Here is a 19745-nt window from a genome sequence, read left to right as displayed (position 1 = left end):
GAAGTACTAACATTTTTATTTACCTTATTAACTGTGCCTGCAGCCAATACAAGGTAATGAAGAACATGTTTAAAGTTTGTGGTCTTGCCTGATCCACTACGTCCGAGAAAAACTAAGGAATGGTCCCTTCGTGTCGCTAACATTCCTTTATAGGCTGTTTGCGCCATCGCGTAAACATGCGGTGGCATATCTTCAGTCTTACATCCCCTGAACATCAGCGCCACCTTAAACAAATTCGAATGTTTCGGTTATAAAAAAAAAACATAATATATATTAAGAGTAGAAATACTGTTACAACGAAAACATACATTACTTTCATATGCATAGTGCTCAACGTGATTAAGTATACCCGCGTATGCGACCATAGAATGTGCAATGTACTCATAAAATCTATTACGTTGGTGTTCAAGCAAATGAATTTATTTCCACAATACTAAATTATCAAACAAAAAAAGAAATCACGAAATTACAGAAATATAGTATAGATCTAAAACATCGAATCGTTAAATAATTTCAGCAAACGATGTCGAAAAAAAAAGTGAATCAATTTAAAACGGTCACTTGCCTTTTCTGAGTAAATCGCCAATGGCACTACCGGATTGATAATGATCATACTATCTCCCGCATAAGTGTGTATTAAATTACTAGCATAGCGTTGCCTCAGCGTGTGAAGAACGGAAGATTCATTTAAGAACCGTAAACGCGAGAGCTCCTCGGCCTTGTCGAACTGTGGGGGATTAGCCTATGGACAAAATTAACAATCAGTCTGATTTAAATGTTTTATTCGAGACGTTAGAAACTTTTGAATTTGCTATTATTTAATGATATCACTTTGAAGTTCAACGATACCTTTTCGACATCCTCTTCGTCGACAAGAAGCTCATCCCCGGAAGACACTAAACGAATTTTCAATTTTCCCGTATCCGGATCTGCTGAATTGTACTTTGTCGCAAGAGTAAAGCCACCTCGATGCAACAACCAAATAGTTTCGAAATTTAGCCATGCTTGTTCTTGCGCCAAGTGCTCCTCTGATCGTGCCTGGCAACAAAAAGTATAACCTATATAAAACACTGCATGATGAATAAAATTACTACAGTATCCAGAAAAAAGTGTCGATACACCATTAGAAACAAAATAAATTATTTGGAAATGAACGCAACTCTCAAATGAGATAATATTTTATTAAGATTTAAGTATTTTTAAGAAAAATTTTGATGGGAGATTCTAGAGGCAAAAATAAGACGAAAATAAAGAATACTAATTTGTCGATTGAGGCTTCGTTTAAAAGTTATTAACGTTTAAAGTTCAGCTGCGCGCGCATGGCTGTCGATACGCCACTGTCGCGCGCACGCAGCTGTGCGCAGGTTGCCCATCCACAACCGCAACTTTAAACGTTAATAACTTTTAAACGAAGCCTCAAACAACAAATTGCTATTCTTTATTTTCGTCTTATTTTGGCCTCTAGAATCTCCCATTAAAATTTTTCCCAGGGAATATTTAATAAAATAGGAAACATAGAATTAATGAAAAGATGTTCCCCAAAATTAAAATACGATGGTACTTTTTAATGTTACGTAATCCTCGTAATACGAGACGAGACTAATTTTGTTAGTTTTTACGAATAAAAAAATAGGAATAAGTAGGGGAAATGTGTTGCTACGATTAAAAATAAAGCACCGATCAGAATACTAACCATACTATCGTCAAACCGCGAACTTCCGCGATGATAAAGCGTGCCGCTTCGAGAGCTCGTAACTGAAAGCTCGGCTTGACTGTCGGTAGCACCGCGTCTTGATAATTCTGAAAGTTCTGCAACAGGTTGAACCTGAAAAAGAAAGAAAATTCTGTCCTAATTGCATTTTTTCTCAAATGTAACTCTATAATTTTAATTGGACTATTCGATGCAGTTTTTCAATCTCTACAACAAAATATTAATGTACATATGCCCTCTAAACTTAATAGTTCAATAATTATACTTGAAAAGTAAAGTATAGAGAACTATTAATTGTTTAGCAACCTTTGAAGTAGTATAACTTTATAACTATAATGTTAGGATAGGGGCATAAGTCCCTTAATATTTTCTTGTAGAGCACGATCAAAATTGAAGTTCCATTTAAAAAAAAGATGCAATTGAATTTTTTAGGTTCAACGATTCCTAAAAATGGGCAAAATTACATTAAATTTTTGCAACGATGCTGTTTAATTTTGTCTTATAATATTGTTTGTATCTTCAACTGTTTTAGAGATATAATAGAACCTCCGTTATATGAACTCCCATTTTGTGAACATTCTAATATATAAATGGTCTATTATTTGAATGTTCTATTCATCGAACAGTATTTCTATTGCGATACTGTATGTAAACATAAATATTACTTCTATGCGATGAATCCTATTAACGATTCGTTATGAAAGTGAAAATTCATAGTACGTGCAAAATTATATTGTAATGTCACCAAAACAGGAACGTATAGAATCAGCAACAACTGAAGACAAATGTAAAATATAATGTTACAAGTATAATACAACCTATGGATCAAGATATGATCGAGTGTCTTAAACGACTATAGAAGAAGGATTTACTTCAAAAATCTTTGCTAAATGTAAATGTGATTACTGGCGAAGATGTAATTAGGATTCATGAAAACTTAAATTTAAAAGACGCCAGTAATATAATATGCGATGCCTGGTTGAACGTGAAAAACAGAACGTTGAAAAGAGCATGGAATAAACTTTTGCTGTGTGAAATTTTAAGGTTTTAAAATTGTTAATTTTCTAAGAATTCTAAGGTGCGATGATCGAGATAAGTCCAGTGCAACAGAATTGTATCAACTCAAAATTACAATAATCGAGTATATTCTTCCAACTAAGAGTTGGAACGAACGAATTACACCTTTCTTCTTAGATAGGCCCAATAAATATTTATACAAAGTTTCATCAAAATCGGAGTGTATCAGTTTGTGAAGATTCTAATATATAAAGGTCCTATTATTTGAATGTTCTATTCATCGAACAGTATTTCTATTGCGATACTGTATGTAAACATAAATATTACTTCTATGCGATGAATCCTATTATCGATTCGTTATGAAAGTGAAAATTCATAGTACGTGCAACATTATATTGTAATGTCACCAAAACAGGAATGTATAGAGTCAGCAACAACTGAAGACAAATGTAAAATATAATGTTACAAGTATAATACAACCTATGGATCAAGATATGATCGAGTGTCTTAAACGACTATAGAAGAAGGATTTACTTCAAAAATCTTTGCTAAATGTAAATGTGATTACTGGCGAAGATGTAATTAGGATTCATGAAAACTTAAATTTAAAAGACGCCAGTAATATAATATGCGATGCCTGGTTGAACGTGAAAAACAGAACGTTGAAAAGAGCATGGAATAAACTTTTGCTGTGTGAAATTTTAAGGTTTTAAAATTGTTAATTTTCTAAGAATTCTAAGGTGCGATGATCGAGATAAGTCCAGTGCAACAGAATTGTATCAACTCAAAATTACAATAATCGAGTATATTCTTCCAACTAAGAATTACACCTTTCTTCTTAGATAAGTTTAATAAATATTTATACAAAGTTTCATCAAAATCGGAGTGCATCAGTTCGCGATGTTCCCTTGTTAGATGGTTTGAGACTCAAAAAGAATAATAATAACTTAGAATTGAAAAGGTTATGTAATTGAAGTGGCGAAAGCATTTGGTTTCTATAATTTTGTTAAAAAGGAAGAAACATTGAATATTATTGTTTCTTTTTGATTTTGTAATCATTTTGTTTCATTTTATCTTGAGTATTAACCCTTTGCGGTCGGATTAAATTTGGAGATGGGTATCGTACTGGTCGGTAGAGCAGGGATACATAACACGCAAGTTTACGATGTATAAACAAGATTTAGTAATTCTTTTGTGAACTTCAGATATATCTTTATTCAATACACTCATCTTGTGATATGTTTTTGTATAAAAATTATGTTTTATAATTCTCCTTCGTGCGATATTTTTCAAAACACTCTCCAACATGCCAGGCCAGGTTTTCGAGTGCATGTATCGCATTTTGGGGAATTATTTTGGAATATTTTAAGAAGAGAGAATGTCTAATTACTGTTAAATAAAATATTCTTTGGAATTCTACAAGGTATCGTCGAACGTTGTCGATTTCGCTACGTTCAAAAGACGACTGACTCGCCACTGTGTCTTGCATTGCGCTAAGTCACAACTTTTGTGTACATTAGATTACGTTATCTCCAATTGATGGAGCACCGTATTGGTTCGTGAATAGGTCCTTTAGGCATTGAGGTTCGTATAGGAAAAGTGTAAACTGATACATGAATGCATACAGTATACGATTCGTATAGTTCCTTGCTGTGGTGGCTGAGAGCAGACATACGACCGCAAAGGGTTAAATCAAAGTAAATGTTAACAGTTTGTTCTTTTATCGTATAAAAATTCTCTTATGCTTTTGTCGCCCAATTAATTCATATAACAGATATTCTACTGTATAGCTTTTCCCAGTTGAGATCACCTGTTTAGTATTATTTTAAATCTTACCCGTACGGTGACGCTGTTGGCAGAACGCTTGATGAGGTCTATGATTTCCTCGCGTGATTTATCATCAACGTTAATCCCGTTCACCTCGATTAATCGATCACCAGGCAACAAACCAGTATCATTATTGTTTTGTATCAGTGAACCAGGTTCCGCGAATATCACCGATCTCATTTGCATAACACCACTCGCCCCTCGTTCGACGATCATGGCTCGGCGCAATGAAAATCCGAAATCGTTACGTGGCGGTGGTTGCCTATGGATTGTCAATTCACGGGGCTCAGGAAGTTCTATCGGAATAATTTCAGGTAGTTGTAATTCGACACCCTGCTCCTCAAAGGACGTTGACGATCGCCATCTTGAGAAACCTTGGGATTCCCCTACCGGCGATAGACTGAAGGGCGGCGTTGCGAAACTCGAATTTGTCGTGTCCGTTAAGGAATCGGCCGACGGGCTCGCACTAGTTACCACCTGAAATAACAAAAATCAAAATTAAATTGTTGGGAAAAAATTAAACCGATAAGCGTTGTCTATGGGCGAGTCAATAATATCAGCAATTCACATAATTCGATAGTATAATGTGTGGGGTTATTTTTATTGCGTGGTATGCCTGGTGAGTGAGTGGGGAATGAATGAGTGTGGATGTTGGCAACGCTGGTGCGCGAGAGTGGGACGCGCGGAAGTCCCATTATAGGGATTCGTAGGGATAACGGGAATATCAGTACGACACGTGTTCCTTGTCTCAGAGCTTTATTCCGACTGTCGTAGCGTGGCGCTCTACACGGCTGCCACGCCAACTCCGTCTAGGGACTTTCCCTAGGCGCTAGGGAAATGTCTCTAGTGTCCCCTACACCATGTATCGAGAGAGTGTGATGCACACGTGGAGAGAACATTGTGAAAAATATATATACGTTAATTTATTAAATAGAAAGAGGCTCATTTAATTTTACTACCAAATTCCTCCCACATAATGCTTCAAAAGGAAGCTGTGTAGACTTGGAGCAAATGGTGAGTGACAGAAACGAAAGAAAAGCTTCTAAAATTCGTGAATTCACAGATCTTTTATGAAACGATCATTTCTAACCTATTTATGACAATTCATCGAGAGACAATCTCCTAGAAAGATGTGTAAGCAGAGACGGATGTAGGTATAGATTGAGTAGGCTAAAAATTTGCAAAAAAAGTACTTTTACATCTAGGTAGTATTTTAAAATTGTGTGGTTCTCCCCCCACTACTCTTTGGGCGGGAAGAACTTAATTCTGCTTCTGTGTATAGGTAGATATAATTATGAAAGTGGTCTAAGTCATATATTTCTTGTTTCGAGATATTTAATGAATTGCATTTGAATAAATTAAAAAATATTTTTATATTATGCGACAATTTTAATTTAGAATTTTATTAGTCTTGATTAATGGAAACTTATTATGAATATGAAATTTTGTGTGAATTTCATACGAAAATTTTGTTTTTAAAGTTTTAATTGACTTGGACCATTTTCAAAATTAACCGAATGTCCTATAAATAACTTAAAGCAATAAAAAATGAAATTTTTTGAAATAATTCATGAACATTTCTTAATTATTTTTAAAAAGTAATCCATTTTTATCGTTTTAGGCTTTTATCATGAGTTTTTAAGATTCTTGAAATGTTTATGAAAAACTGGAGGGATATAAGGTACTAAACACATAATATCATATATATTAATATACATATATGTATATTCTGTAACTGTTTGTACATAGAGGAATTCAACGTAGTGTTCCACTCTCCCTATGACAAGTAAACGTACTGAAAGTAGAGGGGGAGACCGGACACGACTGCCAACTGCTACACACGCGTGGCACGGCGCTAGCAGAAATACTACTAACTTTCGAGAAAAAAATTCTTTACCGAAAATATAATTTCAAGCCAGAAATGCTTCCTGGAAATGCAAATGTTTAAAATATCATAACTTCTGAACGGATTGGAGGATTTTAATGTTTCAAAAGGCAAACAACGCGTATTTAAATGAAGAATATATAGAAATCGCAAAAATATTCGAAAAGTCGGCCCTTGACCCCGCAAAATGAAAAAAACACCATCAACATGCTCCAATATTCAAACGACCATAACTCTTACGATAATGAATATATTTCAATGAAACTTTTTTCTAAAGTAGAGCTCGTGGATACCTACAAAAAAGTATTAGACAACTTTTCCATAGAGTGACAAACAAAATTACTAAAAATCAAAAACGAATATTTAAGAAAAATCGACAAGGGGGATCCCAAATTTTTCGGCGAAAAAAAAAATTTCGAATAGTTTCCGAAAAATTATCTTCGATTGCAGGGATTAATTACAATTATCTTTGGTGGATAGTCATACCTTCGAAATCCTAACCATTTTCGAGAAAAAAATTCAGTAAGTGGACAAATTTTTCGACAAAACTGAAAAATTCCAAATCGTTCTGGAAAAATTATTTTCGATTGCAGGGGTCAATTACAATCATTTTTGGTGAATAGTCATAAACCCGAAATCCTAACCATTTTGGAGAAAAAAATTCAGGAAGATCGACAAATTTTTTGACAAAATTAAAAAATTCCAAATCGTTCTGGAAAAATTATTTTCAGTTGCAGGGGTCATTTATAATAATTTTTGGTGAACAGACATACCCTCAAAATCCTACACATTTTCGAGAAAAAAATTCAGAAAGGCGTCTAAATTTTTCGACGAAAAAAAAAATTTCAAATCGTTCTGGAAAAATTATTTTCGGTTGTGGTGGTCAATTACAATAATTTTTGTATATAATAATATGTATAAAATCGCGAGGCATAGGACTTTAGAATTTAGAATAACACATGAACTCTATAAGAACATTGAAATTTAAATTATTAACACATGTACATAATTATAAATAAATTCAAGTGTTGTAAATAGTATTGATCTTCTACTTGCTAAATAAAACATCTCCACGAACATAGTGGGGGCCTACATAGGGAGAAAAACGAAAATCTAACACGGAACGTCAACTAACCTGTAAAAGTTTCGTGTCACTCTGATGGAGCGGATGATGATGGTGATGGTATTGATGCTGTTGCTGATTCTGTTGAACAGACCTTTGAGGTGAAATTTGCCACAAACTCTGACTAGTTTGCATCTCTTCTTCGCTGCATGTTTCCTCAATATTTACAGCGTTCCCGAATCCCGATAAATACGTGGGTACATTTTGATAAGCTATTACTTCATTTTGCAAAGTATTTCTCACTAATAAATTGCTAGCCTCTTGATAATTAGCCTCGTCGCCGTTCGACAATGTATTTTCCTCGGAAAACATTTGGGCCGAGCCAGTGATATTTAGACGGGGTCCTTTCAGAATTCCCCGTTTAGGAGGTTTCGGTGGTAATGGCGGGAAAGTCTTTCCTAAATGGCCAGCGACGCTCGTTCGCATTGACGCAGACGTCGTGGTGGCGATGGTCAAAGAAGTTAGGGAAGTTTCCGAGGAGTCGCTTTGTATCAAACCATCTGGTGTCTTATTCAGCGAATTATTCCCAGTACCCGCACTCTGCCCAGAATTTGCTGAATTTTGCGAGTTTTCCAACAGATCGCGATCTAAGTTCGCGAAAAACGAGGCACTGTAGTCCGCGGTTATACCACTTGGTAATTTCTGTTTCTCCTTCCGCCGTCCAGGAATTTTCAACGATCTTCGAACCTGCGATAATAATAAATAATACATAATTATTTAATGCGACAAAAATGGAAATTTGAATGAAGAGAATTCAACGCGAATTTTGTCGAGCCGTTCATAATCTCGCGGGTATAGTGGCGACACCTACAAGGCAGTGATGAACATTCGTGGGAATTTTGGTCATGCGCACTGGAGCGTTGGATCCCAGTAAGGAACAAAATTTAAGGAAGTTACAGGGAAAGAGACAAAAACTTATCTTCGATAAGTTAATTTTTGTGATCGGCGAGCATTTGAAGTAGAAAGTTCAATTTTGTACAAAACATGGGACTTCCCAACATGCATCTCTTTTTGCGCTGAAGATACATCTATGGCAGAAAGCTAACGCATGCGCAGAATGGAATCCCACGAGGGAAAATTCTAGTGCGCATGTCCAAAATTCCCACGAATGTCCATCGCTGCTACAAGGTTGAAGATCACGCGGGGATTCCCGTGGCTTTCGTTCGTGTCGAGTTGTACTGTATTTTATGTTTAACTATGTAATATCCAATGAATAATTAAAATGGTTGTGTTTAATATTTAAATATTAAAGGTGGATTGTATGAATTAGAATTGGTCGGTTGTGTTGTGAGGGTGGATCTGAAAATGGTCTTGGGGCGGAGCTTAAATGTTTAAACATTTTTGGGAAATATTGTTCGGCCAGGGTTATGGTAATGGTTTTATGGTGGTGATTGGTACGTGATGTGTAGCTGTTGGAAAGGTCAAGTTTCATGGCACAGTTCTGGTCGCGAAGAGTGGTAATTGCTGAGCCTAAAAATGCTCGGCTGCTACGACCTTTCTGGAGCTACCTGTGTTGGGGCTCAACAGTAGTCAAGATAATAAAAATAGCTTGAATTCCAATTTTCTCCCGAATACATAAATGAAAGTGTTCTTTAAATGAATATATTTTTAATGCATAGATCGCTTTTGACATCTACTGAGCGTGTTGGAAAGCTCCTGGAGCTCGAAAGGATATACAAGGTGTTCGGCCACTCCTGAGAAAAATTTTAATAGGAGATTCTAGAGGTTAAAATAAGACAAAAATCAAGAATATCAACGAATTGTCTTTTTAAGTCTCGCCACGTGTTGTACTGCTGTATTTTATAAATAAATCTTGCATTTTGTCTTTTACTTAATCTGGATGAAGAACGTTGTTTGAACCTACAAACCAACAGGTATTACGTAGAAGAAAATTGTCGATTGAAAGTGGCATTCACTCTCTGTATTTGAAAGTCTTGTCACAGAAATTTTGATACGCCCTTCTGGATTTTTATAAACCAGGTTTAATGTAAATTAAATTCCTATAAATTGAGTAAGTACGCTGTGTTTACATGGTAAATTTACTGTGTGCCCTTCGCTCTTAAATGCACTATGGAAAGACGAAGAACAGAATAACCTCATTCTTAACTTTCGTTTCATTTTCTTTTGTAATAATTTAGGAAATAAAAATTAACATATTTACAGGGTGTGCTATTCTTTTGTCGTGGACGGTAAATGTCACGTAACATCTGTATAAGGTCAAAACCAGACTCTCAAAGTTAAAAAATCGTGATTTCATCGATGCCTCGTTCTGCTTCTATAAACATCAAATTTCTAGCAAATAAATATTGTATTGAGTCGTTCATAATTTCGCGGCAATAAGCACGTGTAACGGCAAGTATTGCCGGCGTTCGACGCGCCATCTTACGACAACTAGGTTAGTTAGTTTCTAGTCATAGGGATTTTAGAATAAGTAATTGCCTAGGTAATACGACGCACGCCTCACGAAAAGCAAAAGGAAGCGTTATACAATTATTCCTCTCAGTATCGTCGTTAGTAAAAGACGTGTAGCAAAAATAAAGAATTTTATTCAGTGCATCAGTTTGCGTATTTATTCCTCCTGGGGAGACAATACAAACCACCACACACAAGGCGAAAGTGGCGCCACCTATTAGATTGAAGATCGTGCGGGGATTTCCGTGACTTTTGTTCGTGTCGAGCCGCATGGGTCGGCATTACTGTAATTTCTTACATTAAACTATGTAATACTAAAGAAATAATTAAAGTGATTGTGTTCAACATTTTAACATCGTCTATATATATTTATTTAATCAGTTCCTATGCAAGGGGATCTGATATTATTCAAAATATTTTTAAAGTGGCGCCACCTATTAGATTGAAGATCGTGCGGGGATTTCCGTGTCTTTTGTTCGTGTCGAGCCGCATGGGTCGGCATTACTGTAATTTCTTACATTAAACTATGTAATACTAAAGAAATAATTAAAGTGGTTGTGTTCAACATTTTAACATCGTCTATATATATTTATTTAATCAGTTCCTATGCAAGGGGATCTGATGTTATTCAAAATATTGTTAATTTAAGTAGAAATTATAAGATAAACTGTTTATTACTGATACCAAAAATGATGGCCTGGTGGGAGGTGGGCGAGGGGAGCCTTGAAAGCCGAGAGCGTTAAGAAGGGTCGAAGCAATCATTTCGTTACGGTACCGTTTCTTATTTATCTGTAAATGAAGTCAAACAGATAATAGTACATAATATTATACAATCAGATTTTTAATTATAGAAACTTTTACATAAAAATATTAACTAATTTACGGAATAAGAAATCTTTTTACTTTATAACCGTTCAATCTTTTGCCAAGACCAATTGCTGTTAATTTCGCAAAATTTTTATATTGAAAGACACCACGGCATTAACACCTTACCGACCGATAGCCTATTAATCGACTGTTTTACCGGCCAACGCTTACCGACCGATAGCCTATTAATAAACTGTTTTATCGGTCGACGTTTACCGACCGATAGCCGATTAATCAACCGCTACCGGTCGGTAAAGTGTTAACACAGTATTAAATATCACTGTGACAGAAAAAGAAACGTTTTGAAGCTGTGTCTATCATTTTTACGCAGTGATAATCGCTACTGTTTACATTTTCGACTGTAAGTGAAGTAATTGTTTATACTAAACACGGGCAATTTATCATTAACTGAAAATTGGTATGTAATATGAAAACCATTTACGAAAATTCACAATATTATACAGTGTGCTGTCTTTGTATAACAAAGTGTAGATCGTATGTCAGATGATTAATGTTGTCGGTACAGTAAGGTTTATCTGTGAGAAAGAACTCTACTATACAAGTAAAATTATGTTCACCGCGACTAGGGGGATACGCCCCTCGAGTTCGGTCGCCGAGTGTAATCTGATTCGCAATCAAATGCATGGGTGAGAAGATAATCCATATTACTAATGCAATTACAAAACTTTTTTATCTTTTACTTTTTATTTATTTTTAATGCATATTTTTGTTAAAGATGACATAAATCAAACATGACATAATCCTTGGGAAAAATTTTAATGGGAGATTATGGAGGCCAAAATGAGACGAAAATCAAGAATATCATTTTGTTGATCGAGGCTTCGTTAAAAAGTTATTAAAAAATTAAATTTAAAAAAAAAAACAAATTCACGGAAAAATTATTTTCAATTGCAGGGGTCAATTACGATCGTTTTTGGTGAACAGACATAACCCCGAAATCCTACTCAGTCTCGAGAAAAAAATTCCTTATCGAAAATATAATTTCAGACCGGAAATGCTTCCCCAAATTTTCATGCGAACCTTTAAAACGTCATAACTTCTGAACGGATTGAAGGATTTCAATGTTTCAAAAGGCAAACGACGCGTATTTTGGTGGAGAATATGCAGAAATTCTAACAATATTGAAAAAGTTGTTCCTTGACCCAATAAAAAGTGAGAGAAACCTCATAAAAATGATCCAATTTTCAAACAGCCATAACTCCTACAATAGTCAATATATTTCAATGAAACTTTTTTCTGAAGTAGAGCTCATGGATACCTAAAAAAAAGTATTAGGCAACTTTTCTATAGGACGTCAAACAAATTTACTAAAAATCAAAAACGAAGTTGTAAGAAAAATCGACGGGGGTAGGGCCCAAATTTTTCAAATCGCTCTAAAAAAAATATTTTTGGCTGCAGGGGTTAATTTCAATTATTTTTGGTGAATAGACATACCCACGAAATCCTACCCATTTTCTAGAAAAAAATTCAGCACTGGCGGAACTTTAAACGTTAATAACTTTTTAACGAAGCCTTCATCAACAAATTAGTATTCTTGATTTTCGTCTTATTTTGGCCTCCAGAATCTCGCATTAGAATTTTTCCCAGGTGTGGCCGAACACCCTGTATATTAATATTTTCATTATGTATTATATAACTAAATAGAAAAAAATAAGTTGTTAAGTATTATTGTAAGCTATACTTCCGGAAAGCCCCAGTGGACTGATCGGCATAAAATTCGTAGGCGAAATATAAAATGTTAGATTCGGGTATTTAATAGTTGTCGAGATTTTCGCAAAAAATTTTTGCTCCGCATAATTAAATTCTGCCTATACGTATACTTCCTTGGCAACGTGTGCGTAAGTTCGTGACTGCCGCTTATCTGCCGTTTTTCAGGTACAACGGATAAACCTAATGTACATACCTAACCGATTTCAATGGTTATGAATACTAACATAGTATAGGCTATACTTTCGAACAGCATACCACTTCGATCGATGTTGTTACGTATGTACGTATCCTACATGTGGAAACGTTTGGTGGCTTGGGCGTTGGCATGATTATCTACCATTCACCCCCGGGATAGGGGTTGACTCATGCCACGTGTGAGTAACCGGCCCAGTTTTATTGCCTTACATGGTAATTCCCGGCCACTGAACAAGTGCATTTTAGGGAACATAAGGAGCTGAATTTTCATACTCCACAGACAAGCAACATTACTATAGTATTTTCTTTATATAAAGTCAGAACACGTCCACGATATAGGGAAATATCGTATCCCCACTGCGTACCGTTAGAACACAGCACGCGCTTAACGGTCGGGCGTCGAACATTGTCATACGATACTTCAAGCAATTCTTATGCATTCAAAATGGAAATAAGAGTAGAAACTTCGTGAAATTTATTTTTATTTTTATGTGTAAATTAGAACCTTGTTTATCGTCGATTGATCTCTTCGAAATCTAAAGCGAGCTTTTAATTAATATTAATGTGTGAAATTCATGTAATTTATATCAAGTTTATTAGTATGTGTCAATAACCTAACTGAAATATTAATATTGTGATCACAATGTTATTAAATTACCTACAAATATTTTATTCGATAATATGCTGATACTCTCCAAAGATGGTCAAAATGTTATTCGAATAATAGATAATGAACAAAAACTGACATATAGCAATTTATGCATGATGTTTATTGAATTGAACAGTTAAAAGTTTTATTTATTATTCATTCTGAAATATTTCATTTTACAGTATTTTCTCTGTATAAGCTCGGAACTCGTTCACGATATAGGCAAATATCGTATCCCCTCTACTTATCTCCTCTGCGTAGCGTTAGAACTCAGCGCCCCCTATATCGGCGAGTGTGCCTTGCTATGGGCGGTTCCCCAAGATAGCAGCGCGCTTGACGTTCGGTCGTCGAACATTGTCATACGATACGGGTTCAAATTACTGAGGCAACACTAGTGCAATAATACAAATTTTTTATTTTTCCTTTCCCTGTTTTGAAACTTTTAACATGTCTGTGACAGTTTTCTGATTTAACTAAGATCAAGTACAACGTAATTTTTATTATTGTTTTTCATAAATTATAATATACATTTGTCCTTTCTTTAAAGTGTATCCTCATCTGAAAAAAGGAATTGTAATTTAATCGACCTATCATTTATTTGCCGAAATCGTGAGACAACTCCGAGTAAAATAAGTTGGTTAAACAGTTCAAATTCGCAAGTTGTATCTTTTCGAGTCGTATCACTACTGCAGTAAACGAGCGATGCATACATACATGTACCGAAGTTATGATACGATTTAACTAGTACATATAGAATATTTAATCAACAACGAAATTCATCTTTATTTTTTTCAAACTTCATCGACATATTCGTGACACTTTTCTGATTAAAATGACACCAAATACGATATACAATTAACGCAATAAGCGATCAAAGACATGCATCGGTCAGGTGAATCCACGTCGACTATATCGAAACACAGGCGGGCGAGTGCCAAGATGGCCGCTACGAGAGACAGACTGTGTTTATTTATTCGTTATTCTAATCCAAAATAATTAGTGATAATTTCCGTGTTGGGTCTTATATTAAGCAAGTTTTACTATTTAGTTTATTGTGCTAATGTTTTTGTAATAATTATTAGCTAGTAAAGTGTTGGATGACCAACACGACCAAACAAACACCACTCCGTCACCTCGCAAACATTACTCATCCAAAACATCCTAGTCCAGATTTCTAATCCTTACTCATCCTGAACCTCGTACCCTTCCTGAGTCACACTATCCCTTGATCATCGTCCCTACCCCTACCCATCTCCACCAATAACTTATAAACGCCCGCAATACCGAAAACAGTCAGAAAGAGTCTAGTCGTCAGTCGACCTAATCATTGTACGAGTTTCTTCTCTAAAAATAAAGTGTTAGAATCCAACAAAAGCATAAGTAAAGCATAACCTCGGTAGAATTCTCAACATGGTCATGGGTTAGGTTAGAACACGTGTCATGGTAAAACGTAATTAACAAGCAGTATATTGTGTTCACGTGGAGTGATTAAAGTGCAGTAATGAATACACATTAACACGTTGACTGCCAGTCTAAAATCCTAAAATTGTTTACGGGACCAAAACTTTCATTTTAGACAATTGTAAACTACACAACTTAAAAGTTGTCGTAGTAGTTGCTTTCGTAACCTCATTAAAATTTATTTTCTTTAACATTTCAACTTCCGAATTCATTATTACAGTTCTACTGTTAAAAGTTCTGTCACCCATAGGCGATGTTTACGGGAGCCTATACAGAATCAGTATTTCATTCCGCGACCTCTACCAAGATAGATAGAGGTCGGAATTAGAACACCGATTTCGTATAGGCTCGCGTAAACATCGCCTGTGTTTCGCTACAGCCGACTAGAAACGAAGAAAGCGATAGCAAATTCGGCGATTCTCGAGCGCTCAATCCCTCTTTGTCATATGCTCGCTGTTCTTTTCTACACTCGCCGCGTCCAATAGGCGTCAACGAAGTATCAAGAATCGTTTCTCGTCCACGCTATAGCCGAGCGTTGAGCCCCGAGAGCGTCGCTTCTATAGAGATAATACTGTATTTCGTCAATAGATGTCACGTATGAATACTTATTTCATTCTGATTTTCTTACTTCATTCGGCATTTGAGATTTGTCTGTTGTATTTTTATGTAAGTCATAATCAAACTCATGCTATTTGAAAGCTGAATTAATTTCCTGACTGCATATGTGCCTTTCATAGCTAGGTAGCCTTCTATAATCAAAGTTATTATTGTTTAAATTGAACGTATTGCGGTGTATGCATATGTTTTGTGTTATTTAACCCCTTAACCTACGATTTATGTTTCAACAGCCTGGGCCCAAAGCGTCAACAAGATCGCGCAGCCTTCGAGTCATTTCGCGGTTCGGCAAATCGGTCCTAAGTTGTACTAAACGCGCACGATGTACCACGAGCTATGCCCGTAGTATTTACATTTGGCCCGACCGATGTACTACGAGCCAGGCCCGTGGTAATCAGTTTTGGTCCGAATAGAAGACTACGTGTCTCACACGTAGTTGTAGGTTAAGGGGTTAAAGGGTACCTTCGACGTAGGCCTTACATACGAAACCAATGGCGCGCCAATAAATGGATACGCGGAAAATTGTACAGAGGATCGAATATCCTTCACGGGATATTGTTTTAATCTCGCAGGTGCCGCGATTTCTTGGGTATCCAAGAAACAAAAAACAGTTGCTCTCTCCTCCGTCGAGACAGAGCATATGAGCATGAGCGAGGCCGCGCAGAAGAGGCCATATACTTGCGGCGTTTTTTCTCCGAATTAGGTTTTGAATCAAAATCGATTTATATTGCGACAAACAGGGTGCGATTAGACTCGAGTAAAATCCTGTAGTTCACAATCGTACGAAACACATCGATGTGAGGCATCATTTCGTCCGTGACGTTTTGAAAGAGAAGGAGATGAAATTAAAATACATCCCAACTGGCGAAACGACAGCTGATGTGTTTACGAAAGGACTACCGGGTCCGAGACATAAAGAGATGTCCGAAAGGCTTGGATTAGACTTCCCGACACAAAGCGGGACCCCGTCAATCGTTTCCGTCTCGAGGGGAAATGTTGTCATAGGAAACCGTTCGTGTTATATTGCGAGACGGAATCCGTTAACGGTTCCGGTTTGCACAGGGAGTGCAATTGCCCCCCCCATTTCTTGATTGTTACTCGAACCATTCTTTAGACGAGCACCGCGTCGTACGTTCGTCAGATCGTCGCGAGTTCTCGTACAGACGCGACTGTTGCAGAACGTAATGTATTTCGCCTTTTTATAATAAAGTTTTGTGGCGCTGTTCGCTGCGGTTAGGAACTCGGGAAATTCGTAGGAGGACAGAAAAGGAAAGGAGGGGGGCGCGTTTCGTCCGGGCCTGCTAGTGGACTCGTCAGTAAGGCTTTCTAACAGGCCCTGGAATATTGGAGGGGATAAAGGAGGGGTCGGTCGAGCGCTTGTGAGAGCGCGACCCCTCTGGCGGCGAGCATGGGAAGCGACGCCACAGTTTTCTTCTGTTTTTCGGTATCCATGGCTACACTTTCGATTCACTGTGCATCTCCTATTCCTATTCTATTAACAATACATGTAAGGAGTGCGCTCCTTAATTGATTTAAATCTTCCCGCTCAATACAGTGAGTCGATAAGTAAGGATCCGCAGTAGCGGCAGAGAAATATAAACAATGATTCGGCAGACACGTGCGAATACGGCCAATTAAACTTCAACCAGTTATTCCTTTTATAATAAAGTGAATTGTTTATACGAGGAACAAGATTGCGAAGAACAAACTTTGAATGTTGTTTCTTCTATTTTTTACAGGTTCGTAACCACTGTAAATAGTTTAATTAATAAAAACTTTTGTATTTTTACAGTGAAACTTTTCAGTTTGTTATTCTCTACAATCCTTAAACGTTCAACAAATAATTCAATCACACATTACATACATACTTCGCTTATTCTAACTTTAATTGTTATTGTAATATAATATTACATACATACAGGGTGTGTCGGCCACCCCTGGGAAAAATTTTGGTAATTATTTAGAAAAGGTGGGGTCTCGCAGATTTCGATGATTTTTGAATATGTTGTAGAAATCAAGATTTTGAACTTAACCGCCGCTCGGCCTTAGTTTCCGAGATTTTTCTTCAAAAAGATCGCTGCTATTACAATGAATTGTAAACTTTAAAATTTCCAAGTTGTCGGATCGAAAAATGTATTTGACTTTTGTGTTCCCCTCGTCGGGACTTGAAATTTAAAAAAAAAACGAATTCGATCCGACAACTTGGAAATTTTAAACTTTAAAGTCATTTTTTTCCAAAATGGCTGGCCATAAACGTCTAGAATTTTACAGATTACATTTGGACATCGGTCCCTACAACTCTGCCAAATTTGGTTCAAATCCCAGGTTTACAGGTCATGAGCCTCCCCTTGTGAGACATTTAACACTTTACCGACCGGTAGCGGTTGATTAATTGGCTATCGGTCGGTAAGCGTTGGTCGGTAAAGAAGTTGATTAATACGCTATCGGTCGGTAAGTGTTGGCCGGTAAAACAGTCGATTAATAGGCTATCGGTCGGTAAAGTGTTAAGTAGTAACTCTGACCGAAATAACCCGAAAATCTGAGAGCAATAGTCGGGAGTCTTAAGGGGTAGGACCACTGTAGAAACCGGAAATAAAGCGTTTCTTTGCGATTTTTTTTTTTAGATGGATGGAAAAATAAGAGGATAATTATTGGATTTGGGTGAAAAAGTAGTAGTCCTTCTTTTACTAAATGAAAGTTTATTCTTTGGTTTAGAAGGACGTCTTTACTCTGCTAAAACTGAACAAGAAGTGACGCGACGCTTAGGTCCCCTAAAAAGGAAAACTGGCGTCCACTTAAAAAGAAAGAAACCATTGCCTGCATCGTGTTTATTTCACTAGCCTTCGATGACAAAGACAGACCCAGGCCCCTAGAACCGATGGTGCCAATACGGTCTTCGACTACAGACAATGGACAGTGTTTCTCACTGTTAGATTCAGTTTTGTGAAGGATTATTTATTAATGTTGAATTTTGGCGCGCTAATCACTGGGTTATTGCGCACGTGCATTTCCCGAAGGCGCCGCCTCGGGACGAGTGTCTTTTGTCTGGGAGATTCGCGGATGTTCGTGAGAGTCCGGGGGTTCCCCGCTCTTCTGGTCGTAGCGTCCGGCGGAGTAACACGCGCTGTTGAGAAAAGGGCGAGGTTTCTCTTTTGTACCGCGCGCGTGGCGAAACGCGTTTTGTACGCGTGCTTTGTATTATATTGTTGCACAATAAATTCAGTAAAAAGCTAACAATTAATAATCCAACAATAATAATATTCAAGAATGTCATTAACCATGTTGTTGAGTATTAAAAAAAAAAGTATTTATTCGAAAATATGACCTTCCCTTGTGAGACAAGGGATGTACAGTAGTCGCCTCATTTGAAGCCTCGCGGGACGGCACTGGGGCAAGAGGAGTCAGACCCGCCCATTTATCTATCTTCCTCCCTTCCTCTCACGCAGTCCACATGTGTGTGTAACTGCCGCGACGAATAGCGAGCGAGAGATCAATGTATACGTGGGAATGTGTGTATCCCTTCTACTTCTCCCGTATTTCTTCCGCGGGACTTCAAGTGTGGCGACTACTGTACATGTTCGAGCACGTTGTATTGTTTCGATGGGTCACGTCGTCGCGAACGTCGCATTACGTCGTTGCATGTCAATCGGTACACTACTGTACAGCCATATTTGATTTGATGAATCTTTCCAATTTCTTCGTTAATTGTGTCTGAGTTTATTACTTCGTATCCTGACCTCATCAACACTAGAAGTCAAAATAAGACGAAAATCAAGAATATCAATTTCTTGACTGAGGCTTCGTTAAAAAGTTATTAAAAAATTAAATTAAAAAATTTCAAGTTATACTAAAAAAATTATATTTAGTTACAGGGATCAATTACAAGCATTTTTGGTGAATAGACCTACCCCCGAAATTCTATCCACTTTCAAAAAAAAAATTCGAATAGTTACTGAAATTTTTAGACGAAATCAAAAATTTTCAAATCATTTTGAAAAAATTATTTTTAGTTGCGGGGGTCAATTACAATCATTTTTGGTCATTACGATTACCCCGGAAATCCTACGCACTTTCGAGAAAAAAATTCTTTGCCGAAAATTTAATTAGGCGCCTAAATTCAACGAAAAAAAAAATTTCAAATCGGTCTGGAAAAATTATTTTCGGTCGCGGGGGTCAATTACAATCATTTTTTATTATTAGACATACCCTCGAAATCCTACCCATTTTCTAGAAAAAAATTCGGGAATGTGTG

At 36.7% G+C, this 19745-nt stretch overlaps 1 protein-coding gene across 3 annotated transcripts in view; it reads right to left on the bottom strand.

Annotated features, from left to right (window-relative positions):
* Positions 1-19745, bottom strand: part of LOC122403670 (unconventional myosin-XVIIIa-like) — a 103886-nt gene that overhangs the window by 80735 nt on the left and 3406 nt on the right. Inside the window, exons 2-8 of one of the 3 annotated variants that reach the window (XM_043407318.1) lie at positions 10660-10764; positions 7576-8250; positions 4565-5032; positions 1694-1825; positions 850-1038; positions 566-742; positions 24-224 (exon numbers count right to left, since the gene is read on the bottom strand). In XM_043407318.1, coding sequence (XP_043263253.1) covers positions 24-224; positions 566-742; positions 850-1038; positions 1694-1825; positions 4565-5032; positions 7576-8250; positions 10660-10764 — 1947 coding nt within the window. Of the gene's footprint in view, positions 1-23; positions 225-308; positions 331-565; positions 743-849; positions 1039-1693; positions 1826-4564; positions 5033-7575; positions 8251-10659; positions 10765-19745 lie in introns of those variants that run through there. The other 2 variants (XM_043407319.1, XM_043407320.1) reach the window with 2 other exon arrangements.

The sequence above is a fragment of the Colletes gigas genome, unplaced genomic scaffold (assembly GCF_013123115.1).
Source record: "Colletes gigas isolate AHSC1104 unplaced genomic scaffold, ASM1312311v1 Colletes_gigas_Sc00068, whole genome shotgun sequence".
Lineage (NCBI taxonomy): Eukaryota > Metazoa > Arthropoda > Insecta > Hymenoptera > Colletidae > Colletes > Colletes gigas.
The sequence above is the reverse complement of the archived record's forward strand: the minus strand, read 5'-3'. Positions and strand labels throughout refer to the sequence as shown.